General features: G+C 48.9%; 1 protein-coding gene across 4 annotated transcripts in view; it reads right to left on the bottom strand.

Annotated features, from left to right (window-relative positions):
• Positions 1–21,224, bottom strand: part of HYCC2 (hyccin PI4KA lipid kinase complex subunit 2) — a 76,321-nt gene that overhangs the window by 31,459 nt on the left and 23,638 nt on the right. For all 4 annotated transcript variants that reach the window (XM_083154352.1, XM_083154350.1, XM_083154349.1 and 1 more), the window contains 2 exons: positions 6,539–6,634; positions 1,153–1,230 (listed from right to left, as the gene is read on the bottom strand). In XM_083154352.1, coding sequence (XP_083010478.1) covers positions 1,153–1,203 — 51 coding nt within the window. In that variant the 5' untranslated portion in view covers positions 1,204–1,230; positions 6,539–6,634. The remainder of the gene's footprint in view (positions 1–1,152; positions 1,231–6,538; positions 6,635–21,224) is intronic.

Raw genomic sequence — 21,224 nt, 5'->3', positions numbered from 1 at the left:
AAGTTAGGCCTGAAGTCATCTGCATGTTACGCTCTAGAACGCATGTTCACCCACTGCAGAGTGCTGTTTTCTCTTTCATCCACTAGGGGGCACAGTGGAATCAGAGAAAAAGATTGTATAGATCAGTGGTTCCCAACCCTGGTCCTCAAGTACCCCCAACAGTGCACGTCTTCCATGTCACCCAGCAGGTGCACAGATTATTCAGGCACATTTTAAAAGACCCACAGGTGGAGCAAATTATTTCACTGATTCTGTGTGGAGACCTGCAAAACGTGCACTGTTGGGGCTACTTGAGGACCAGGGTTGGGAACCACTGGTATAGAATAAGCTCTTCCTTACCGGCACCCGTGCTGGGCCAATAAATGGGTATGGGTCATAGGGTATACACTATGAAGGTCCTTGTCAACCTAATGAGTGTATTGACTGTCCAATGCTGTCAACTGTCCTATTTCATCTGTCGACCGAAGCACTGTCTACCTATAGTGGTCGACATAATGTATGTTGACCTTGCAACCATATCCCCAATAAATGCATTATTACCAGCCTGAGATTTGTATACCATCATTTAGGTGCCCTGGATCATAACTGGATGCACCAAAATTTGTAACATCTTTTATTACATTCTTAATATTTTAAAAGAATAATACTTGTAGAAAATTGATTAGTTCATGTATATTTTACACTTTAGTATAAAAAGGCACCGAGCTAGTTAGGTATAAATTAATCAAATTTGTCTTCTACCTAAAAGGGCGGTTGGCTAAATCCAGAAAATACGTAGGACGCCCTATACGGGCACTATACTCCTGTTAAAAAATGGGAAGAGCAGCACTGAGGGGAAAGGTATTCCCAGGGGATTGGTAAGAATACGATAATTGAGGATCGCTATTCTCTTATAGAGGTAATAGTTGAACAAGATAGATTTGAGATTCTATGCTGATAATGAGTGGTCTGTAATGTATTTACGAGGTGTAGGCTTTGTTTATGTATGTTTTATGCATGTTTTGTATGTCATTGTACAATATTAAAATGCTTAATAAAGAGAATTATTTTTTTTTTTTGTAACATCTGGTTTAAAACGTTTCCAGGTCCAACCGGAACAATAAAGAACACGAACACACAAACACACACACACACACAACTTCCTGCAATCACCTTGTATTCCGAGAGCCATTCTTCCACTACCGCACGTTCCGATCCCAGCATCTTCTTCCCACGTCCACTGCTCGGTTACTGCGGAAGAACAAAACAATTGGTTACTTCCCAATAACACCTGGGCCGCAGGATACAGCCACTTGGGCTGTGCGAGTCACCAGTATAGGAGTGCTGTACTGTTACCAACCATGAAGCCATCTGCTTTCTGTACGGTGACCTTAGAGGCCTGGTACTGGCTGGCTGCCACGCTCTGTGTACTGTGACATAATGGGCACTGGGGAAGTATTGTTATCATCTGGCAATCTGCAAGTATTTTCACTAAATTATTTAAAAAGCTCAAAGCTGAATGCAGGTAAAATCCGAGGTAACGACGGTATCACAAGAAGCGGATTAATGAAAAACATGGAAATAGGATTCAGGAAACGGCAGCTATGGAGGAAGTGCAAACTCCTCCTACAGGTGGCACAATGGACAATGGTCAGCTTGCTGCATTGCAGTGCTGAGGTCTTGGGTTTAAGTCCCACTAAGTGTGTGGAGTTTGTACGTTCTCCGTGTGTTAGAATTGGATTCCTACGCTTTCCGTCCCCGCACCAAACCATCCAATACAGGAAGGTTAGTTGGCTTCTGATAAAAATAAACCCTAGTGTATACAGATGTGGCCTCTACACTGTAGCTTAAGTCCTGCCAACCCCCCATCTCAGTGAACCAGGTCTCAGGGAGCTCAGTCGGGCCAATCGCCTTTCACGCTTAAATTGTGCATCTTATTTGCATAAACAGAACTGGGAATGACAAAACGGCATCGCTGGATTACACTGATCGCTTGGATTTGGGTGACAATTGTACGCCCGTGCGCACAAGAAGCTGAATCTTTGTAAGAAGTGCTATGAAGCAGCGTCTGCGGCTTTCTCTTGCGGTTCATCTGTACATCTATAAACTCAATTCCTGCACAGTTTAAGTGGCAGCCCAGAATCTCCAGTGAGTGGTGTTTTGCAGTGTCTGCGATGTGTATAGGATGCGCAATATAAAGAACAATCCGGAACACTACACATCACAGATCGTGTCCGTCACACCGTATGACATATAGATGCTACTGTATACATCAATGTTAGTAACGAAATAATATACAGTAAAATAACCATATACATCTGGTGACGAGCCAAAACACCATTCCCTTTTTAGCTAAATCAGGCAAAAACATTTAAACAAAAAAATTCAAGCCCAGCTCATAACTGGAAAGCAGAATACATAATACACCTGCTAAATATCATCTTTCCAGAGTACTCCAAAGACAAAGCCGATGTCTGGGGAGACGGATCACAATGATACGGCCATGGTTGGCTGCTCAGCTTGTTCCGTGTCTGTATTTTACTAGATCATCGCAAACTAATAAACTACTGTAAGTTATTCACCATTCGCCGGCCTGATAACACATGGGGGGGTCACGCTGCTGCCCGACCTTGGCACGGGAGACTCCTTACAGAAAGATGCAGCAGGGCAGCTTAAATATACATGAGGCCTAGAGAAAGGAGATCAGGCTGGATGGAAAATCTGACAAGCGCTGAGGCTGAACGCGCTGGAAACAAATCTCCAAACATATACAATGTAAATGCCGGATTTGGAACCGGCTGATCAGCCTGCACGTCTGTCTGTGGCATATGCTTATACAAAGACAGATGAGAACTGACTCAGGGCTCTTCAACCCGTGGCTCGTTAAGCTTCTGTCCCAGGACGCGGTGCCCTGCCGGTATCATAACCCTCGGAATGCATCCTGCTGCCCTGTTGATTTCACTTTTCATGACACGCAACTGAGCTGTGCCAAGCAGCGGCTGTCGGCTGGTCACAAGGTCGTCGTGAAATTTTCATGATTTTTATTAAACCGGCCTGTTTTTATTTTGCCATCTATGTTGGCATAGAGAGAGCATATAATACGCGAGAGCCTATTCCAGTGTCTGCTGGCTCATCTTCTAGCCACTTCCCCCAAATTACTGCACCTGTGCAAACTGATTTCTGGGAGATTGGTAGAAGCAGGCGCAGAAATGGGCACAGATACACCCACACACAGACAGAGGCCGGTGCAGAGCTGGGCACAGTTACACCCGCGCACAGACAGAGGCGGGTACAGAGCTGGGTGCAGTTACACCCACGCACAGGCCGGTGCAGAGCTGGGCATAGTTACACTCGTGCACAGACACAGAGGCCGATGCAGAGCTGGTCAGAGTTACACCCGCGCACAGGCACAGAGGCGGGTGCAGAGCTGGGCACAGTTATACCCGCGCGCAGACACAGAGGCCGGTGCAGAGCTGGGCACAGTTACACCCGCGCACAGACAGAGGCTGGTGCAGAGCTGGGTGCAGTTACACCCACGCACAGGCCGGTGCAGAGCTGGGCAGAGTTACACTCGTGCACAGACACAGAGGCCGATGCAGAGCTGGGCAGAGTTACACCCACGCACAGGCACAGAGGCGGGTGCAGAGCTGGGCACAGTTTTACCCGCGTGCAGACACAGAGGCCGGTGCAGAGCTGGGCACAGTTACACCCGCGCACAGACAGAGGCTGGTGCAGAGCTGGGTGCAGTTACACCCACGCACAGGCCGGTGCAGAGCTGGGCAGAGTTACACTCGTGCACAGACACAGAGGCCGGTGCAGAGCTGGGCACAGTTACACCTGAGCACAGGCCGGTGCAGAGCTGGGCAGAGTTACACTCCTGCACAGACACACAGGCCGGTGCAGAGCTGGGCACAGTTACACCCGCGCACAGGCACAGAGGCAGGTGCAAAGCTGGGCACAGTTATACCCGCGCACAGACACAGAGGCCGGTGCAGAGCTGGGCACAGTTACACCCGCGCACACACAGAGGCCGGTGCAGAGCTGGGCACAGTTACACCCGCGCACACACAGAGGCTGGTGCAGAGCTGGGTGCAGTTACACCCACGCACAGGCCGGTGCAGAGCTGGGCAGAGTTACACTCGTGCACAGACACAGAGGCCGATGCAGAGCTGGTCAGAGTTACACCCGCGCACAGGCACAGAGGCGGGTGCAGAGCTGGGCACAGTTTTACCCGCGTGCAGACACAGAGGCCGGTGCAGAGCTGGGCACAGTTACACCCGCGCACAGACAGAGGCTGGTGCAGAGCTGGGTGCAGTTACACCCACGCACAGGCCGGTGCAGAGCTGGGCAGAGTTACACTCGTGCACAGACACAGAGGCCGGTGCAGAGCTGGGCACAGTTACACCTGAGCACAGGCCGGTGCAGAGCTGGGCAGAGTTACACTCCTGCACAGACACACAGGCCGGTGCAGAGCTGGGCACAGTTACACCCGCGCACAGGCACAGAGGCAGGTGCAAAGCTGGGCACAGTTATACCCGCGCACAGACACAGAGGCCGGTGCAGAGCTGGGCACAGTTACACCCACGCACACACAGAGGCCGGTGCAGAGCTGGGCACAGTTACACCCGCGCACACACAGAGGCTGGTGCAGAGGTGGGCACAGTTACACCCGCGCACACACAGAGGCCGGTGCAGAGCTGGGCACAGTTACACCCCACACTGCAGACACAATCTGCATTCGTCAGTGAGAACTGGCACGTGTGCACATCAGCAATTATAGGAAGATTTATTGGTGGCAAGAAACAAACACACTCAATAATCAGCATCAATAAAGCTGCTGGATCTCCTCCGTACAGTAACAAGTCCCCGTCCAGCGTCTGCACACACTGGCAGAATATATGCTGAGCATCTGCAGAAGACAAACGCCGGCACTGACCTGTTATTCTGTCTTCTGCAAAATCACTCAGACCGTCGGATCATTAGCTTAAGACTTGCATAGGTACCTTATATAGGGGTCGATTCTGGTTCACTAGTTGTGAATCGAATCCGGCCCCTGCCCCCGGTGATGGTCGGTTTAAATCCCAACTGCGAACGGCCTCAGCGATTTACAATGTCGCCGGGTCATTTGCAGCAGGAAGGAGGGGCCCAAGGGCGGGATGGGAGCGGACAGGGGCGGTCCACGGACACGGGGAAGCTCAGCATTTCATGGGCGTCCCCATGAAAACATTGGCCATTCATTCCCATGGGACTGCCAGTAAATATAAGTCGGTCTCCACTGACTTATATTTATGAGCCGAGGAGAAATCTTTCGATAGTCGCCGACCATCGAATGATTTCCTCTGCTGCGGCCACATGCAAGGGGAAATGGCGCGGGAGGGCGTGCGTTCGCCTGGGCGGTGTCACAAGGACTCGGTAATCTGCTGGGTTATAATCACCCCCCCATAGACCACTCCATTGGCGCCATGCGTTACTGCATTAACCACCTGCGCGGATTTACACTGTGATCTTGCAGTGCGACACATTATATATGATATTGTGCCGCCTTGGTATAGAAGTCACAGCTCGGCAGTGTGCGTGCTAGAGAAATTCAACAATAACCCTCCCAAACTACTCCTACAGTAAACAGGTTTCTACCTGAGCTGCAGCTAAGAGAACCGGCTAAAGCAAATATTAGCATAACTATGTATCAAAACACGAAGATTTGTGGACACAATGGACTTCATTATAGCAGGAGATACTGTGTGTCTGTCTCTGCCTTTACTGGAAACACTTGTGCATTCAGTGAGAACCTCATATGAAGTAATCCGCAATCCTTAGCAAACGGCCGTCTGTAAGTAGGGTATTAGGTTTTCTGACACAAGCATCTCAGCCCGTCTAGAACACACAGTTTGTTTTGGTTCTTGTCCAACAGCCTAAGTACCGTCTGTCTGCCGGAAAACAGGTCCCTGGTGTGTTGGGTAGGGATGGATGAAAACTGCGGCTCTCCTAAAAGGATCTCATGGAAGCCGGTCAGAAGATTTACAGAGATTATACAGGGGGTTTAAAAACTGCTCTTCCGAGCCCTCTCTTTCGTAATATCGTCCGGAGGGATGATAGCGATGCTCTCCGTCGTCTGTGCGGCAGCTCAAGTTTGACTATATGGACGACGACTGCATGTGGGGACAGAATGACATTCCTGAACAATATCGTTAACGATATCATTTTTACCAGGATTTCAATAGAAAACAATGCCTATATCGCTCATTAAGCATATTGCTTAGTGCACAGGTTCTCAAAATCGGTCCTCGGGACCCCACACAGTGCATGTTTTGCAGGTCTCCTCACAGAATCACAAGTGAAATAATTAGCCCCACCTGTGGATCATTTAAAATGTCACGGAGTAATGAGTGCACCTGTCGGGTGACCTGGAAAACGCGAACGGTTTGGGGACGAGTTTGAGCACCTCTGGCTTAGTGTGTACCCAGCATAACAATGACAAGCTGGCAGGGGTCTAGCTCGGTATAATAGGAGTACAGTGTATAGGACCCAGCGAGACGGCGGTCACACAGTCACATCTTACCTGGTTTACAAGGAAATCAGCTTTATACATGGAGCAGCGCGCGGTGATGGGTCTCATGTTTGGAATGCATTGACTTTCAAGGGGATCCTTGGATCTCTAAACCAGAACAGAAGGGAGAGGAACACTTTTTACTAACAAAAGAAAAAAACATTTGTTCTGTATACGAAATAAATGCCACCATTACGCTTGACAATCTGTAACAATATTCTCTGCTGCAGGTTACACATTACGGCTAAAGTTAGTGTTAACACTGTAAATCGGTTCTTCCGAGATCCCCCCTCCTCTGGAACCGGAGTCTTACGGGGGGGTCCAATCAGACACAATCAACACGCTTATCAGATTGGGAAATGGTTTGGTATGGTCTCTCATGGGGACACTTGGTCATTGACCATTGATGCTTAGTAACCATCGACGGTACCCCCCCCCCCCTTAATATTAAGTAGTTTTGGGTCGATTGACAAAATCCCATCCTCTATAACAGTGGTTCCCAACCCTGGTCCTCAAGTACCCCCAACAGTGCACGTTTTCCAGGTCTCCACACAGAAATCACAGGCAAAATAATCACCTCCACCTGTGGATCTTTTAAAATGTGCCTGAATAATGAGTGCACCTGCTGGGTGACCTGGAAAACGTGCACTGTTGGGGGTACTTGAGGACCAGGGTTGGGAACCACGGCTCTATAAGTACTGATCATGCGCAGCCCCCACTGCTTAGCACAGACATAGACCGAAACCCTGTTAAAACATTGCAGGTCAAACCAACTCCTTGATAATTCCAAACATGCAGAGACATAAAGGCATGAGTACTTGTGCCCATACTGTTGAACAGAGTCTTTGGGGAATTCTAGTGAATCCAAAGCTTGTAGTGGGCACTCAAGCCGCTATAGGAGAGCCAGCTTTGTCTCTTCCAGATTAAGGATACAATTCATTATATTAAAGTAAGACAAAGAAGAAAACAATGGTCATTGTGGTGGACGTGTTCAGAGATCCTGGTGGCCCTACAGCTTTGTAATGTTCACTCTAGCACTGTGCGTCTTTCAAAATCTGTACAGTTCCTCTTCTGCGCCGTATCCCAACTGGAGTAAGGAGTAATTTGTATAACCCCGCGCAGAATTTCTAGAGTACGCTGTAAGCCGGCACTTTTGTGATGTACTAAAAGTAGCGATAAACAAGTTCTAACCATGTGGACTAGTTTTGGGCTCTTTTACTTGGCTCTGTAGAACTCTGTAAGAGGAAGGCTGCAAGCTTTGGAAGATAGACTCTGGAGACATTATAATTGAGGCAGTAATGCTCTCTTGTGATGTTATGGTTGGGGTCTTAAAATAGACTCTATAAACATCAATTCCCCAAGTAAGCCGGCAACCTAAATCTAGCACAGTAAGTATGCAGCGAGGGAGTCAACAGGCAGGGGTTTGGTGGAGGGGAAGAGTTCTTAAAAAGATCCTCGGAGAGACTGGAAGTCATTATTTACAGAGAGCGGTAATTCTCACGTTGGCGTCTACTAACAAACACTTCTCTATCTTTAAATTCTAAAAAGTTCTAAATGCAAACTTTATGCCCCTGTCCATTAGGGTGATGGCGGTGACTGCACAGTTTACTGAGGCAGGATCGTCACACACCAGAACAAGGGGCAATATGTACTATAAAACTTACAATATCCACCAAATGCTCCAATCAAGTAGCGACTGAGAACAGAATGGTGCCCGGGCGGGGTGTGGATCATTAGATAAGCAGTGTCTAGATCCCAGGTTCTCATACCTCGGTCCTCAGGGCCCCACACGGTGCACGTTTTCCAGATCTTCTCACAGAATCGCAAATGAAATAATTAGCTCCACCTGTGGATCTTTTCAAAAGTGTCATTGAATAATGTCTGCACCTGTGCACCTGCCGGGTGACCTAGAAAATGTGAACTATGTCGGGTACTGAGGAACAAGTTTGAGAACCAATGGTTAACCCCAAAAGGTCGACAGGGGAACATTCAACACATGAAAAGGTTTCTACCTAAAATTTTGGGAGCCAATGTCGACAACTTAGGACTCGGTGCCTCGCTATGCTCACCTTGTCACGTGTCTACCTTTTTTATGTTGACATTTTGAACCCATTGACCTTTGACCACGTCGACCTTTTGAGACAGATCTAATGACTGTCTACTTAGATACTGTAGATCAATCAACCGGAATCAATTTGGGTGATGGTCAAAATGCACTAGGCTACACTGACAAAAGGTTGACATGCTGATGGTCAACACAATAAAATGTCTACATTTTTTTTTTTAATGCTTTAGAATCCATGTAGACTACAATTAAGAATGGTAAAACCTGCCAAGCGCAGCGAGACACCAGACCTGAATCATGGCGACGGAAGCGAAACGTGAGGGGACGCTCTACACTAATTAGGGGTCCGTGTCAACAGGTGTCGAGAATAACAAAATCAACCTGGTGTCTGTTGACCTTTTGGGGTCAACCTATTACCGTTGAAGCATTGATCAACACTCCGTCACTTCCGTCACCTGCCCTCCTGCAGCGCCGGCGCTCTATAGTTCTATAGTAGTGTTCGTTTCTGTTAGCAAATAAAATATGAACACACAGACGGATTCAGAAGAATATTGCGAGGAAACAGCCCAGAATAATAAGTATGGAGTATGGTACCAGGTCCCTGGGTCGACACCTAAGAATGGTCGACAGTGACAGAAGGTCAACACAAGCTTAAGGTCCATGGCTCTTACATCCCAGCTAACCGGTCATTCACCTTCAGCCGTCCTATCAAGGCTAATGCACAGATCGGCTCTTGTGGGGCGCACGGGTGGACTATTTGTAATATTAATTGGTTTGCAACACCAATGCCCTATCCATAATAATTGCAAATCATTGAAATGATATTAAATCTGCAGACAGCAGTAAAAAGTAATTAAGAGAATGTAAAATAATTACGCTGGAACCATAGCTGCGAGGCCATCAGAGACATCACTTATTAGCGGCTGATACAGATTACAGCACACTACTGTACTTGTCATTCACTAACCGAGGATCCATAGTGTGTGCCATGTACAATCATTACAGTGACATACATACAGCCCCGGGCACATGAGCCAGGAGACCGCGGCCCTCCCTCCCATCAGCTAGGACACCGCGGCCCTCCCTCCCATCAGCTAGGACACCGCGGCCCTCCCTCCCATCAGCTAGGACACCGCGGCCCTCCCTCCCACCAGCTAGGACACCGCGGCCCTCCCTCCCACCAGCTAGGACACCGCGGCCCTCCCTCCCACCAGCTAGGACACCGCGGCCCTCCCTCCCACCAGCTAGGACACCGCGGCCCTCCCTCCCACCAGCTAGGACACCGCGGCCCTCCCTCCCACCAGCTAGGACACCGCGGCCCTCCCTCCCACCAGCTAGGACACCGCGGCCCTCCCTCCCACCAGCTAGGACATCGCGGCCCTTCCACCAGCTAGGACACCGCGGCCCTCCCACCAGCTAGCAGACCGCGGCCCTCCCTCCCACCAGCTAGAAGACCGCGGCCCTCCCTCCCACCAGCTAGAAGACCGCGGCCCTCCTTCCCACCAGCTAGGACACCGCGGCCCTCCCTCCCACCAGCTAGGACACCGCGGCCCTCCCTCCCACCAGCTAGCAGACCGCGGCCCTCCCTCCCACCAGCTAGCAGACCGCGGCCCTCCCTCCCACCAGCTAGCAGACCGCGGCCCTCCCTCCCACCAGCTAGCAGACCGCGGCCCTCCCTCCCACCAGCTAGCAGACCGCGGCCCTCCCTCCCACCAGCTAGCAGACCGCGGCCCTCCCTCCCACCAGCTAGCAGACCGCGGCCCTCCCTCCCACCAGCTAGCAGACCCCGGCCCTCCCTCCCACCAGCTAGCAGACCGCGGCCCTCCCTCCCACCAGCTAGCAGACCGCGGCCCTCCCTCCCACCAGCTAGCAGACCGCGGCCCTCCCTCCCACCAGCTAGCAGACCGCGGCCCTCCCTCCCACCAGCTAGCAGACCGCGGCCCTCCCTCCCACCAGCTAGCAGACCGCGGCCCTCCCTCCCACCAGCTAGCAGACCGCGGCCCTCCCTCCCACCAGCTAGCAGACCGCGGCCCTCCCTCCCACCAGCTAGCAGACCGCGGCCCTCCCTCCCACCAGCTAGCAGACCGCGGCCCTCCCTCCCACCAGCTAGCAGACCGCGGCCCTCCCTCCCACCAGCTAGCAGACCGCGGCCCTCCCTCCCACCAGCTAGCAGACCGCGGCCCTCCCTCCCACCAGCTAGCAGACCGCGGCCCTCCCTCCCACCAGCTAGCAGACCGCGGCCCTCCCTCCCACCAGCTAGCAGACCGCGGCCCTCCCTCCCACCAGCTAGCAGACCGCGGCCCTCCCTCCCACCAGCTAGCAGACCGCGGCCCTCCCTCCCACCAGCTAGCAGACCGCGGCCCTCCTTCCCACCAGCTAGCAGACCGCGGCCCTCCCTCCCACCAGCTAGCAGACCGCGGCCCTCCCTCCCACCAGCTAGCAGACCGCGGCCCTCCCTCCCACCAGCTAGCAGACCGCGGCCCTCCCTCCCACCAGCTAGCAGACCGCGGCCCTCCTTCCCACCAGCTAGCAGACCGCGGCCCTCCCTCCCACCAGCTAGCAGACCGCGGCCCTCCCTCCCACCAGCTAGGAGACAGATATGATTCCCTAGTAACTAGGGCAGTGGTTTCCAAACTGTGTGCCGTGGCACCCTAGGGTGCCTTGGGGGACTTGCAGACGTGCCCTGGATAGATGGTTCATGACCAATTCAGATTAATGACCAATATAATGGACAAATTGTGGAAAAACCAAAGGGAATCCTGTCCAATACCACATATCAGACACTCAGGATGAGATACACAAAACAAATTATTCAATTTTATATTTTTTTCTGATTTTATCAACGAGAACCTTTTGGGCTATGGGTGCCATGAAAAAAATTCTGATACTCAGGGGTGCCATGATTCAAAAGAGTTTGGGAACCACTGATCTAGGTAAATAATTGGTTGTGGACTGAAGATTCTGTAGCACTAATCTGTTCTGCCAACCCAGGAATACCGGTGACGATGTCACCAGGATTACTCAGACCAGTGAGCTAGGAGGATACATAGCAGTGTCTTACAACACCAGGGAACACCAATGATTTGTAAGAGGTCACAGCGGTTCCATACAGAGACAGTGATGCATTCGACTTATTTCATATGTAGGGGGAAGAGAGATTTGCAGAAAGGGGATTGAGTTCTGTGGAACAAGTGTGTGTGTGTGTAAGGGGGGGGGTAAAGCAACCTCTGGCCTTATGGGATGATGTGATAGCTAAGTGTACGGATACTGTGGGAAGCAGGCAGTGAGTACACACTACATAAGGTTAGGGATTACAGGGCTGTCACAATGAGGAAGGGGACACGGAGGAATCCAGACAGAGGGAAGGTGCAGCGCCGGCACTAGCTGGGACAGTGGGGTGCAGAATACATACTAATCTCTCAGATCCAACTTATTGTAGGTGTCAGAACAAACCCTCACATTGGCGAGAACACAATTTAACAGATGACAGATATGATCTTTCCTGAGCCCAGGTTTGGTTTAGTGTCAGCTGAGGCGATGGTGTACCCCTGAAGGTATAAGGAGCCCCAATCTGACGCTACTGTTCTAGGACACTAGGATAAATAGAAGGGAACAACGGCAATGCTTGCAGATACAGGATTTATGTCAGTTCACAGGAGGAGATTTGTTTTGTGCCTTATGGATGAGCAGGTAGAACCGAGAAGATCCTGTAAATGACGGAGTGTTCCGTAGCACTGTACAGAATGATCTTGTGCCATGTAGGCGGCTTGTCCAGCACTCCTGCTGATCTCTCACTACTGCCTGTGCCGTCCTGGCCGGAGATTTGCTGCATTACGTTCTGGGCTGGTGACAAACAAACCCAAGCACAGATGCACAAGACTGATCCGCACTGGATTAGGGGGATTTTACACAGACAAATCCTATTAAAACTCCACCCCCACCCCCCAAATTTGCACAAATGCTCCGATTGTTTCAGCGCATATTTCCTGTCTCTAAAGACAAGTAACTAACAATGTGATGCAAAATAATTAGACCGACATTGATAAAGTGTGTAATGCACTCTGTAGTCGTTAATTCCAGTGCTCGAGAGCTACCAACAGTTCACCTTGCAGGTACACAGGTGCACTCATTACTGACTAACACATTTTAAAAGATCCACAGGTGGAGCTAATTACTTCACTTGTGATTCTGTGGGGAGATCTGGAAAACATTAACTGTTGGTAGCTCTCGAGGACTGGAGTTGGCTACCCCTGCTATAGTCCCATCAGCTGCATCCTAACCCGTGATATACTTGTGTAAGCATCACAGGCGCTGTAGCAGGCTATATATTACAGTGAGAGCATCACAGGCGCTGTAGCCAGCTATATATTACAGTGAGAGCATCACAGGCGCTGTAGCCAGCTATATATTACAGTGAGAGCATCACAGGCGCTGTAGCAGGCTATATATTACAGTGAGAGCATCACAGGTGCTGTAGCCGGCTATATATTACAGTGAGAGCACCACAGGCGCTGTAGCGGGCTATATATCAGTGAGAACATCACAGGCGCTGTAGCGGGCTATATATTACAGTTAGAGCATCACATGCGCTGTAGCAGGCTATATATTACAGTGAGAGCATCACAGGCGCTGTAGCAGGCTATATATTACAATGAGAGCATCACATGCGCTGTAGCAGGCTATATATTACAGTGAGAGCACCACAGGGAGAACATGACAGGGAAGCAGGAGATGGGGGGGGGGGGGGGGGTTTGAACGCTTAGTTCTATATTTAGCGTAGCAGGTTTATTCTAGTTTTCCTGAGGAAATATTTTGGTATTGAAAAGTAAATGTAATTCTTTTACGTTTTATATTGAATGTAGTGGTTCCTGTGGGACTACACAGCTATTTCCTCTCATTATCTTCTGAGGTGTACTCAGCATCTGGGGGTGCTGTCCCATTTACCTCATGTATTGTATACAATTCTACTTTGGTAACACCGTATAGAACAGTAAAGTATGTCAAACTATTTACAATACAAGTCGATACATAAATAGCATAAACTCTACTTCTAGTAATCCTCCCGCAGTACAGAAGGGCAGATGTATACCCAACATAACGGGTGCAGACCCTCAGGTGGACCTCATGTGGTAGGTACCGTTTTTTCAAAATGATAGTCCAACGCATTTCATCCACATAGAGTACGATACTTCATCAGAGGCGAATACTAAAAGGAACTGGTCTCTGAACTAGTCAGGTTCTTACTGTATATTATAACCTTTTCAATCAAACAATTCGATGTTTCTTAACCGATAAATGTAACGTGTTCCTTAATATTAAGTTAAATACGAGGATGTATCATATACTCCCAATATTTGTAATATCCAGTTTGACCCAGTGCCAAGCTAGAGGGCCAGGTAAAACTTTATCCAGTCCAATGAAGTGTGTGTGTCCCTCCCTGATGTGTATCTATAAAAAAATATCAGACCACCGGGGCTGGGAAGAACGGTCCAGTCCCTATCTGCTCCTGCCCCCAGTCTCTGTATGCTCAGCTCCCTCTCTCCATATCCAGCGAGTTTGGCAAAGATCAGTGTCCCTGTAAATATTGCTTTCACTTTCTGTTATGACATCTTTTAACACACAAAGGAGTAATTCGGTCCGTTAAGTGGCCTCTAGTGGTTGGTAGCTCTCGAGGACTGGAGTTGGCTACCCCTGCTATAGTCCCATCAGCTGCATCCTAACCCGTGATATACTTGTGTAAGCATCACAGGCGCTGTAGCAGGCTATATATTACAGTGAGAGCATCACAGGCGCTGTAGCAGGCTATATATTACAGTGAGAGCACCACAGGCGCTGTAGCAGGCTATATATTACAGTGAGAGCACCACAGGCGCTGTAGCAGGCTATATATTACAGTGAGAGCATCACAGGCGCTGTAGCAGGCTATATATTACAGTGAGAGCATCACAGGCACTGTAGCAGGCTATATATTACAGTGAGAGCATCACAGGCACTGTAGCAGGCTATATATTACAGTGAGAGCATCACAGGCGCTGTAGCCGGCTATATACTACAGTGAGAGCATTACAGGTGCTGTAGCAGGCTATATATTACAGTGAGAGCATCACAGGCGCTGTAGCAGGCTATATATTACAGTGAGAGCATCACATGCGCTGTAGCAGGCTATATATTACAGTGAGAGCATCACAGGCGCTGTAGCCGGCTATATATTACAGTGAGAGCATTACAGGTGCTGTAGCGGGCTATATATTACAGTGAGAGCATCACAGGCGCTGTAGCGGGCTATATATTACAGTGAGAGCATCACAGGCGCTGTAGCAAGCTATATATTACAGTGAGAGCATCACATGCGCTGTAGCGGGCTATATATTACAGTGAGAGCATCACAGGCACTGTAGCAGGCTATATATTACAGTGAGAGCATCACAGGCGCTGTAGCAGGCTGTGTAGCCAGCTATATATTACAATGAGAGGATCACAGGCGCTGTAGCGGGCTATATATTACAGTGAGAGCATCATAGGCACTGTAGCAGGCTATATATTACAGTGAGAGCATCACAGGCGCTGTAGCGGGCTATATTTTACAGTGAGAACATCACAGGCGCTGTAGCGGGCTATATATTACAGTGAGAGCATCACATGCGCTGTAGCAGGCTATATATATATTACAGTGAGAGCATCACAGGCGCTGTAGCGGGCTATATATTACAGTGAGAGCACCACAGGCGCTGTAGCGGGCTATATATATTACAGTGAGAGCACCACAGGCGCTGTAGCGGGCTAAATATATTACAGTGAGAGCATCACAGGCTCTGTAGCAGGCTATATATTACAGTGAGAGCATCACAGGCACTGTAGCAGGCTATATATTACAGTGAGAGCACCACAGGCGCTGTAGCGGGCTATATATATTACAGTGAGAGCATCACAGGCTCTGTAGCAGGCTATATATTACAGTGAGAGCATCACAGGCGCTGTAGCAGGCTATATATTACAGTGAGAGTATCACAGGCGCTGTAGCAGGCTATATATTACAGTGAAAGCATCACAGGCCCTGTAGCAGGCTATATATTACAGTGAGAGCATCACATGCGCTGTAGCAGGCTATATATATTACAGTGAGAGCATCACAGGCTCTGTAGCAGGCTATATATATATATATTACAGTGAGAGCATCACAGGCGCTGTAGCAGGCTATATATTACAGTGAGAACATCACAGGAGCTGTAGCGGGCTATATATTACAGTGAGAACATCACAGGCGCTGTAGCAGGCTATATATTACAGTGAGAGCATCACAGGCGCTGTAGCAGGCTATATATATATTACAGTGAGAGCATCACAGGCGCTGTAGCAGGCTATATATTACAGTGAGAGCATCACATGCGCTGTAGCAGGCTATATATTACAGTGAGAGCATCACAGGCTCTGTAGCAGGCTATATATTAGTGAGAGCATCACAGGCACTGTAGCAGGCTATATATTACAGTGAGAGCATTACAGGCGCTGTAGCAGGCTATATATTACAGTGAGAGCATCACAGGCGCTGTAGCAGGCTATATATTACAGTGAGAGTATCACAGGCACTGTAGCAGGCTATATATTACAGTGAAAGCATCACAGGCGCTGTAGCAGGCTATATATTACAGTGAGAGCATCACATGCGCTGTAGCAGGCTATATATATTACAGTGAGAGCATCACAGGCTCTGTAGCAGGCTATATATATATTACACTGAGAGCATCACAGGCGCTGTAGCAGGCTATATATTACAGTGAGAGCATCACAGGCACTGTAGCGGGCTATATATTACAGTGAGAGCATCACAGGCGCTGTAGCGGGCTATATATTACAGTGAGAGCATCACAGGCGCTGTAGCAGGCTATATATTACAGTGAGAGCATCACAGGCGCTGTAGCAGGCTATATATTACAGTTAGAGCATCACATGCGCTGTAGCAGGCTATATATATATTACAGTGAGAGCATCACAGGCGCTGTAGCAGGCTATATATTACAGTGAGAGCATCACATGCGCTGTAGCAGGCTATATATTACAGTGAGAGCATCACAGGCACTGTAGCAGGCTATATATTACAGTGAGAGCATCACAGGCTCTGTAGCAGGCTATATATTACAGTGAGAGCATCACAGGCACTGTAGCGGGCTATATATTACAGTGAGAGCATCACAAGCGCTGTAGCAGGCTATATATTACAGTGAGAGCATCACAGGCGCTGTAGCGGGCTATATATTACAGTGAGAGCATCACAGGCGCTGTAGCGGGCTATATATTACAGTGAGAGCATCACAGGCGCTGTAGCAGGCTATATATTACAGTGAGAGCATCACATGCGCTGTAGCAGGCTATATATTACAGTGAGAGCACCACAGGGAGAACATGACAGGGTAGCAGGAGATGGGGGGGGGGGGGGGGTTGAACGCTTAGTTCTATATTTAGCGTAGCAGGTTTATTCTAGTTTTCCTGAGGAAATATTTTGGTATTGAAAAGTAAATGTAATTCTTTTACGTTTTATATTGAATGTAGCGGTTCCTGTGGGACTACACTGATATTTCCTCTCATTATCTTCTGAGGTGTACTCAGCATCTGGGGGTGCTGTCCCATTTACCTCATGTATTGTATACAATTCTACTTTGGTAACACCGTATAGAACAGTAAAGTATGTCAAACTATTTACAATACAAGTCGATACATAAATAGCATAAAATCTGCTTCTAGTAAACCTCCCGCAGTACAGAAGGGCAGATGTATACCCAACATAATGGGTGTAGACCCTCCCCCAGGTGGAACTCTCATGTGGTAGGTACCGTTTTTTCAAAATGATAGTCCAACGCATTTCATCCACATAGAGTACGATACTTCATCAGAGGCGAATTCAAAAAGGAACTGGTCTCTGATGTAGAACTAGTCAGGTTCTTACTGTATAACCTTTTCAATCAAACAATTCGATGTTTCTTAACCGATAAATGTAACGGTGTTCCTTAATATCAAGTTAATTACAAGGATGTATCATATACTCCCAATATTTGTAATATCCGGTTTAACCCAGTGCCAAGCAAGAGGGCCAGGTAAAACTTTATCCAGTCCAATGAAGAGTGTGTGTCCCTCCCTGATGTGTATCTATAAAAAAAATATCAGACCACCGGGGCTGGGAAGAACGGTCCAGTGCCCATCTCCTCTTGCCCCCAGTCTCTGTATGCTCAGTTTCCTCTCTCCATATCCAGCGAGTTTGGCAAAGATCAGTGTCCCTGTAAATATTGCTTTCACTTTCTGTTATGACATCTTTTAACACACAAAGGAGTAATTTGGTCCGTTAAGTGGCCTCTAGTGGTTTCTGGCGGTACTTCACCTTAAAGAGGTTAGGAATAGTAAGAGAGACAGACAGACCGGTAGAGAGAGAGAGACAGACAGACAGACCGGTAGAGAGACCGGTAGAGAGACAGACAGACAGACAGACCGGTAGAGAGAGAGACAGACAGACCGGTAGAGAGAGAGACAGACAGACCGGTAGAGAGAGAGACAGACAGACCGGTAGAGAGAGAGACAGACAGACCGGTAGAGAGAGAGAGACAGACAGACCGGTAGAGAGAGAGACAGACAGATCGGTAGAGAGAGAGACCGACAGATCGGTAGAGAGAGAGACCGACAGACCCTCTATTAATATGTACCAAGCAAGGGAAAGTTGCATGAATTTATAAATTACAGTCTTAATAGATATTTTGTTCTTTACCTTTGTCATTAAATGTATCTAAAATGCGACAATGGTGTTATAATAAATATACTTATATAATTAAACCGATTTGAATGTAGAAGATGCCTATGTCTACAAAGCTCCGACGTGTGCCTTAAGCCTCTTGCCAAACCCGCAGAACCTCCAGTACACCTAATACCCAGCCGGTGAGATTCGTTACAAGAAAAGCCACTGTGGAATATTTGTGTATGATTAGGTAGATTATCGCAGTTATCCCACATTCCACCAGTAAGGACGCTATCCAATCAGCAAAGCCTCTAGTCCCTCCCGCGTCTTCACAAATAAGGCCTGCGCAACGCACCCATTCATGTCCTGTGATTTGGGAATTGATCATTGTCTTGCAGCCTTTTAAAAATGCAACATTTACAGCTCAGATACATACACACACACACACACACAGAAATAATAACTTACACAGAACACACAAAGGTGTTATTGCGTTACACATTCAGGTGCATGACAAACAAAACTGATCCTGAACAGAAAAAAGCCCAAAGCCAACTGTGGGAGTCCTGGGTGCAGAAGAATGCAGAGAGGTGACCACCTGACAGGTAAGGACAGGTAGGACAGGAATAGGTGGGGCTGCATGGATTACAGACCTGCCTGGTTACATACAGGGGAATGTTATCAGATCTCACAGATAAGGACATTCCAGATATGTAAGAGCGAGACGATCACCCTGGGAGAGGAGACAGGACAGGAAACATCGGAAGGCTCAATGTAATGAACAGCAACTAAGCCAGGCACTTCCAAACTGTGGCCCTCCAGCTGTTATGAAACTACACATCCCAGCATGCCTTGCCATAGTTTTACCATTCCCTAATGTAAAACTGTGGCAAGGCATGATGGGACTTGTAGTTTCACAACAGCTGGAGGGCCACAGTTTGGACATGCCTGAACTAAGCTGAATATTGTCACTACATAAGTTTGCAAATGCAGGATTGTAACATTACACTAGTACACAGTGGGCCTGATTCAGACCTGCTCACTAGGGTGCGTATATTCGCCGTCTAGCGAGAAGGTTAACGCAGCCCCGCTGAATGCACGGCCACCCCTGCCAGTGGGATCCCCGCGCTTCGCTCTGCCATTGACAATACGCTTACACATCTACTCGTAGACGCCCGCACAGAGGAAAAATCTTTCGATGGTTACCTGCCATCGAATGATTTTTCCTCTGTTCGCAGCTAAAAGTAGGCCAGGACTTACATGTAAGCTGGCCAGTCTTCTTCTAATTGGGGGCGGGCACTGTCATGTGACATCATCCGCCCCGGGCAGGCAGGGGCACGTCTGCGTTTGCAGGTGTCCCCCCCAAGGCTTCTATGGGCGCGCCCACGAAAACAGTGGGCGCGCCCATAGAAACCTTGGGGGGGGGGGGGGCCTATGAAACACCGGGTGTCCACCCTGTCAATCAGGCAGCGAGTGCCCCGCCGAAGGCGCCCACTGCGGGGGTTTGCACATGCCCATTACTTCCCACCAACGGGAACGAGGGACAAATTCGGACGTGTACGACCAGGTCTGATTTCACGTTTCTACAATCAGAGACACAGCTGGGACCCAAATCCCATTCAGCAGAGGGGATCTGCTCTGAATGTCGCTGGACAAAATGTCGACGTAAACAAAAGGTTGACAAGAAAAATGACAATATTCGCAAATGTCGACATGATCATAATGTCGACGTTATGAACATGTGACTGTTAAAATATTGCTTGTTGACCTTCCCAATGTGGACTTTTCATACCACACCTAAGTGGAGTTACGGTTTATCCGAATGAGAGAGTTCAGGATCGGAACCAGAATGAATCAGGTAAGTGGAGTAGTAGACACAAGGCTGGATAACGAAGTCGGCTCTGTCCGATGGTGACCATCGATGGTGTGCGGAGACAGCAGAGGAGCACTGCAGATTAGTTTGGTTCTCAGGCAGATTCTACTAACACAGGCATGGGGAAGGCTCACCAATGATGACCGATGGTGATGATATCAATGGTGACACTCTGAGAGGTGGCTGGTAAACTTGGATGGTACTGGGTTGAGCATGAAGCAGCTGAAGTGAGCAGTGAACGATGGTGGGCAGATAGCCGATGATAGTGAATACAATGAGCAATAGACTTGGCTGGGGTCATGGAGGATTCCCAGTCCAGACACTGGGAGGAGACAGGCTGTGCAGCAGGATGGAGAGTCCATATGCTACAGCTACCCTGAGGACATCATTGCACGGACGACTGGCCACTCCCATCATTCTTATAGTAACTGGATGCTGTGGATTGGTTACTGCAGGGTGATGCTAGAATAGTATTGACAGAATTGGCTGAGAAGCATCATATGGCCTACATGCATGGCAGAGTACCTTGGGGCGCTGTCCGAGAGACACCGCAGACCGCGTCAGCACAGTGATGATGGCACGAGAACCGCTAGTCACCTGCAGACGGCGTCGGCCAGTCACTGGAAGGCACGCAGTGTGACCACTTGTTAAGGAAACTTTGAGAAGACAATCTCGGAGCAAGACTGGAGATACACTGGGATGGCAAGCACCGCCAGATCGTGACATCGTACCACAGCCTAGGTACATCTTTTTACCAGAGTCCTTAAATGAAGAACTTTTCCAGGTATCTAGGACAGAAGGACCTGCAAGTGTCCCCAGCAGATCGTGTTCAGCTCGTCACCATGGATGGAATAACACGGGGAATAACTGAGCACTGTTCTATTTCTCTTCCAGGGGGAAAACAATAGTGAACACACCATGCTCCAGAAACTAAAAACAAAAGTTTAATATTAGGTTTGTGGTCACATTTGAGCACTCCGACAGCTCAGCAACGTACTAGGGTCCAGGGGTCAGGCACAACTTGATTTTTGGTTAATGTGTC

Source organism: Crinia signifera, chromosome 7 (genome assembly GCF_055691185.1).
Source record: "Crinia signifera chromosome 7, ASM5569118v1, whole genome shotgun sequence".
Taxonomy (NCBI): Eukaryota; Metazoa; Chordata; class Amphibia; order Anura; family Myobatrachidae; genus Crinia; species Crinia signifera.
Note: the sequence above shows the minus strand (reverse complement) of the source record. Positions and strands in the feature narration are given on the sequence as shown.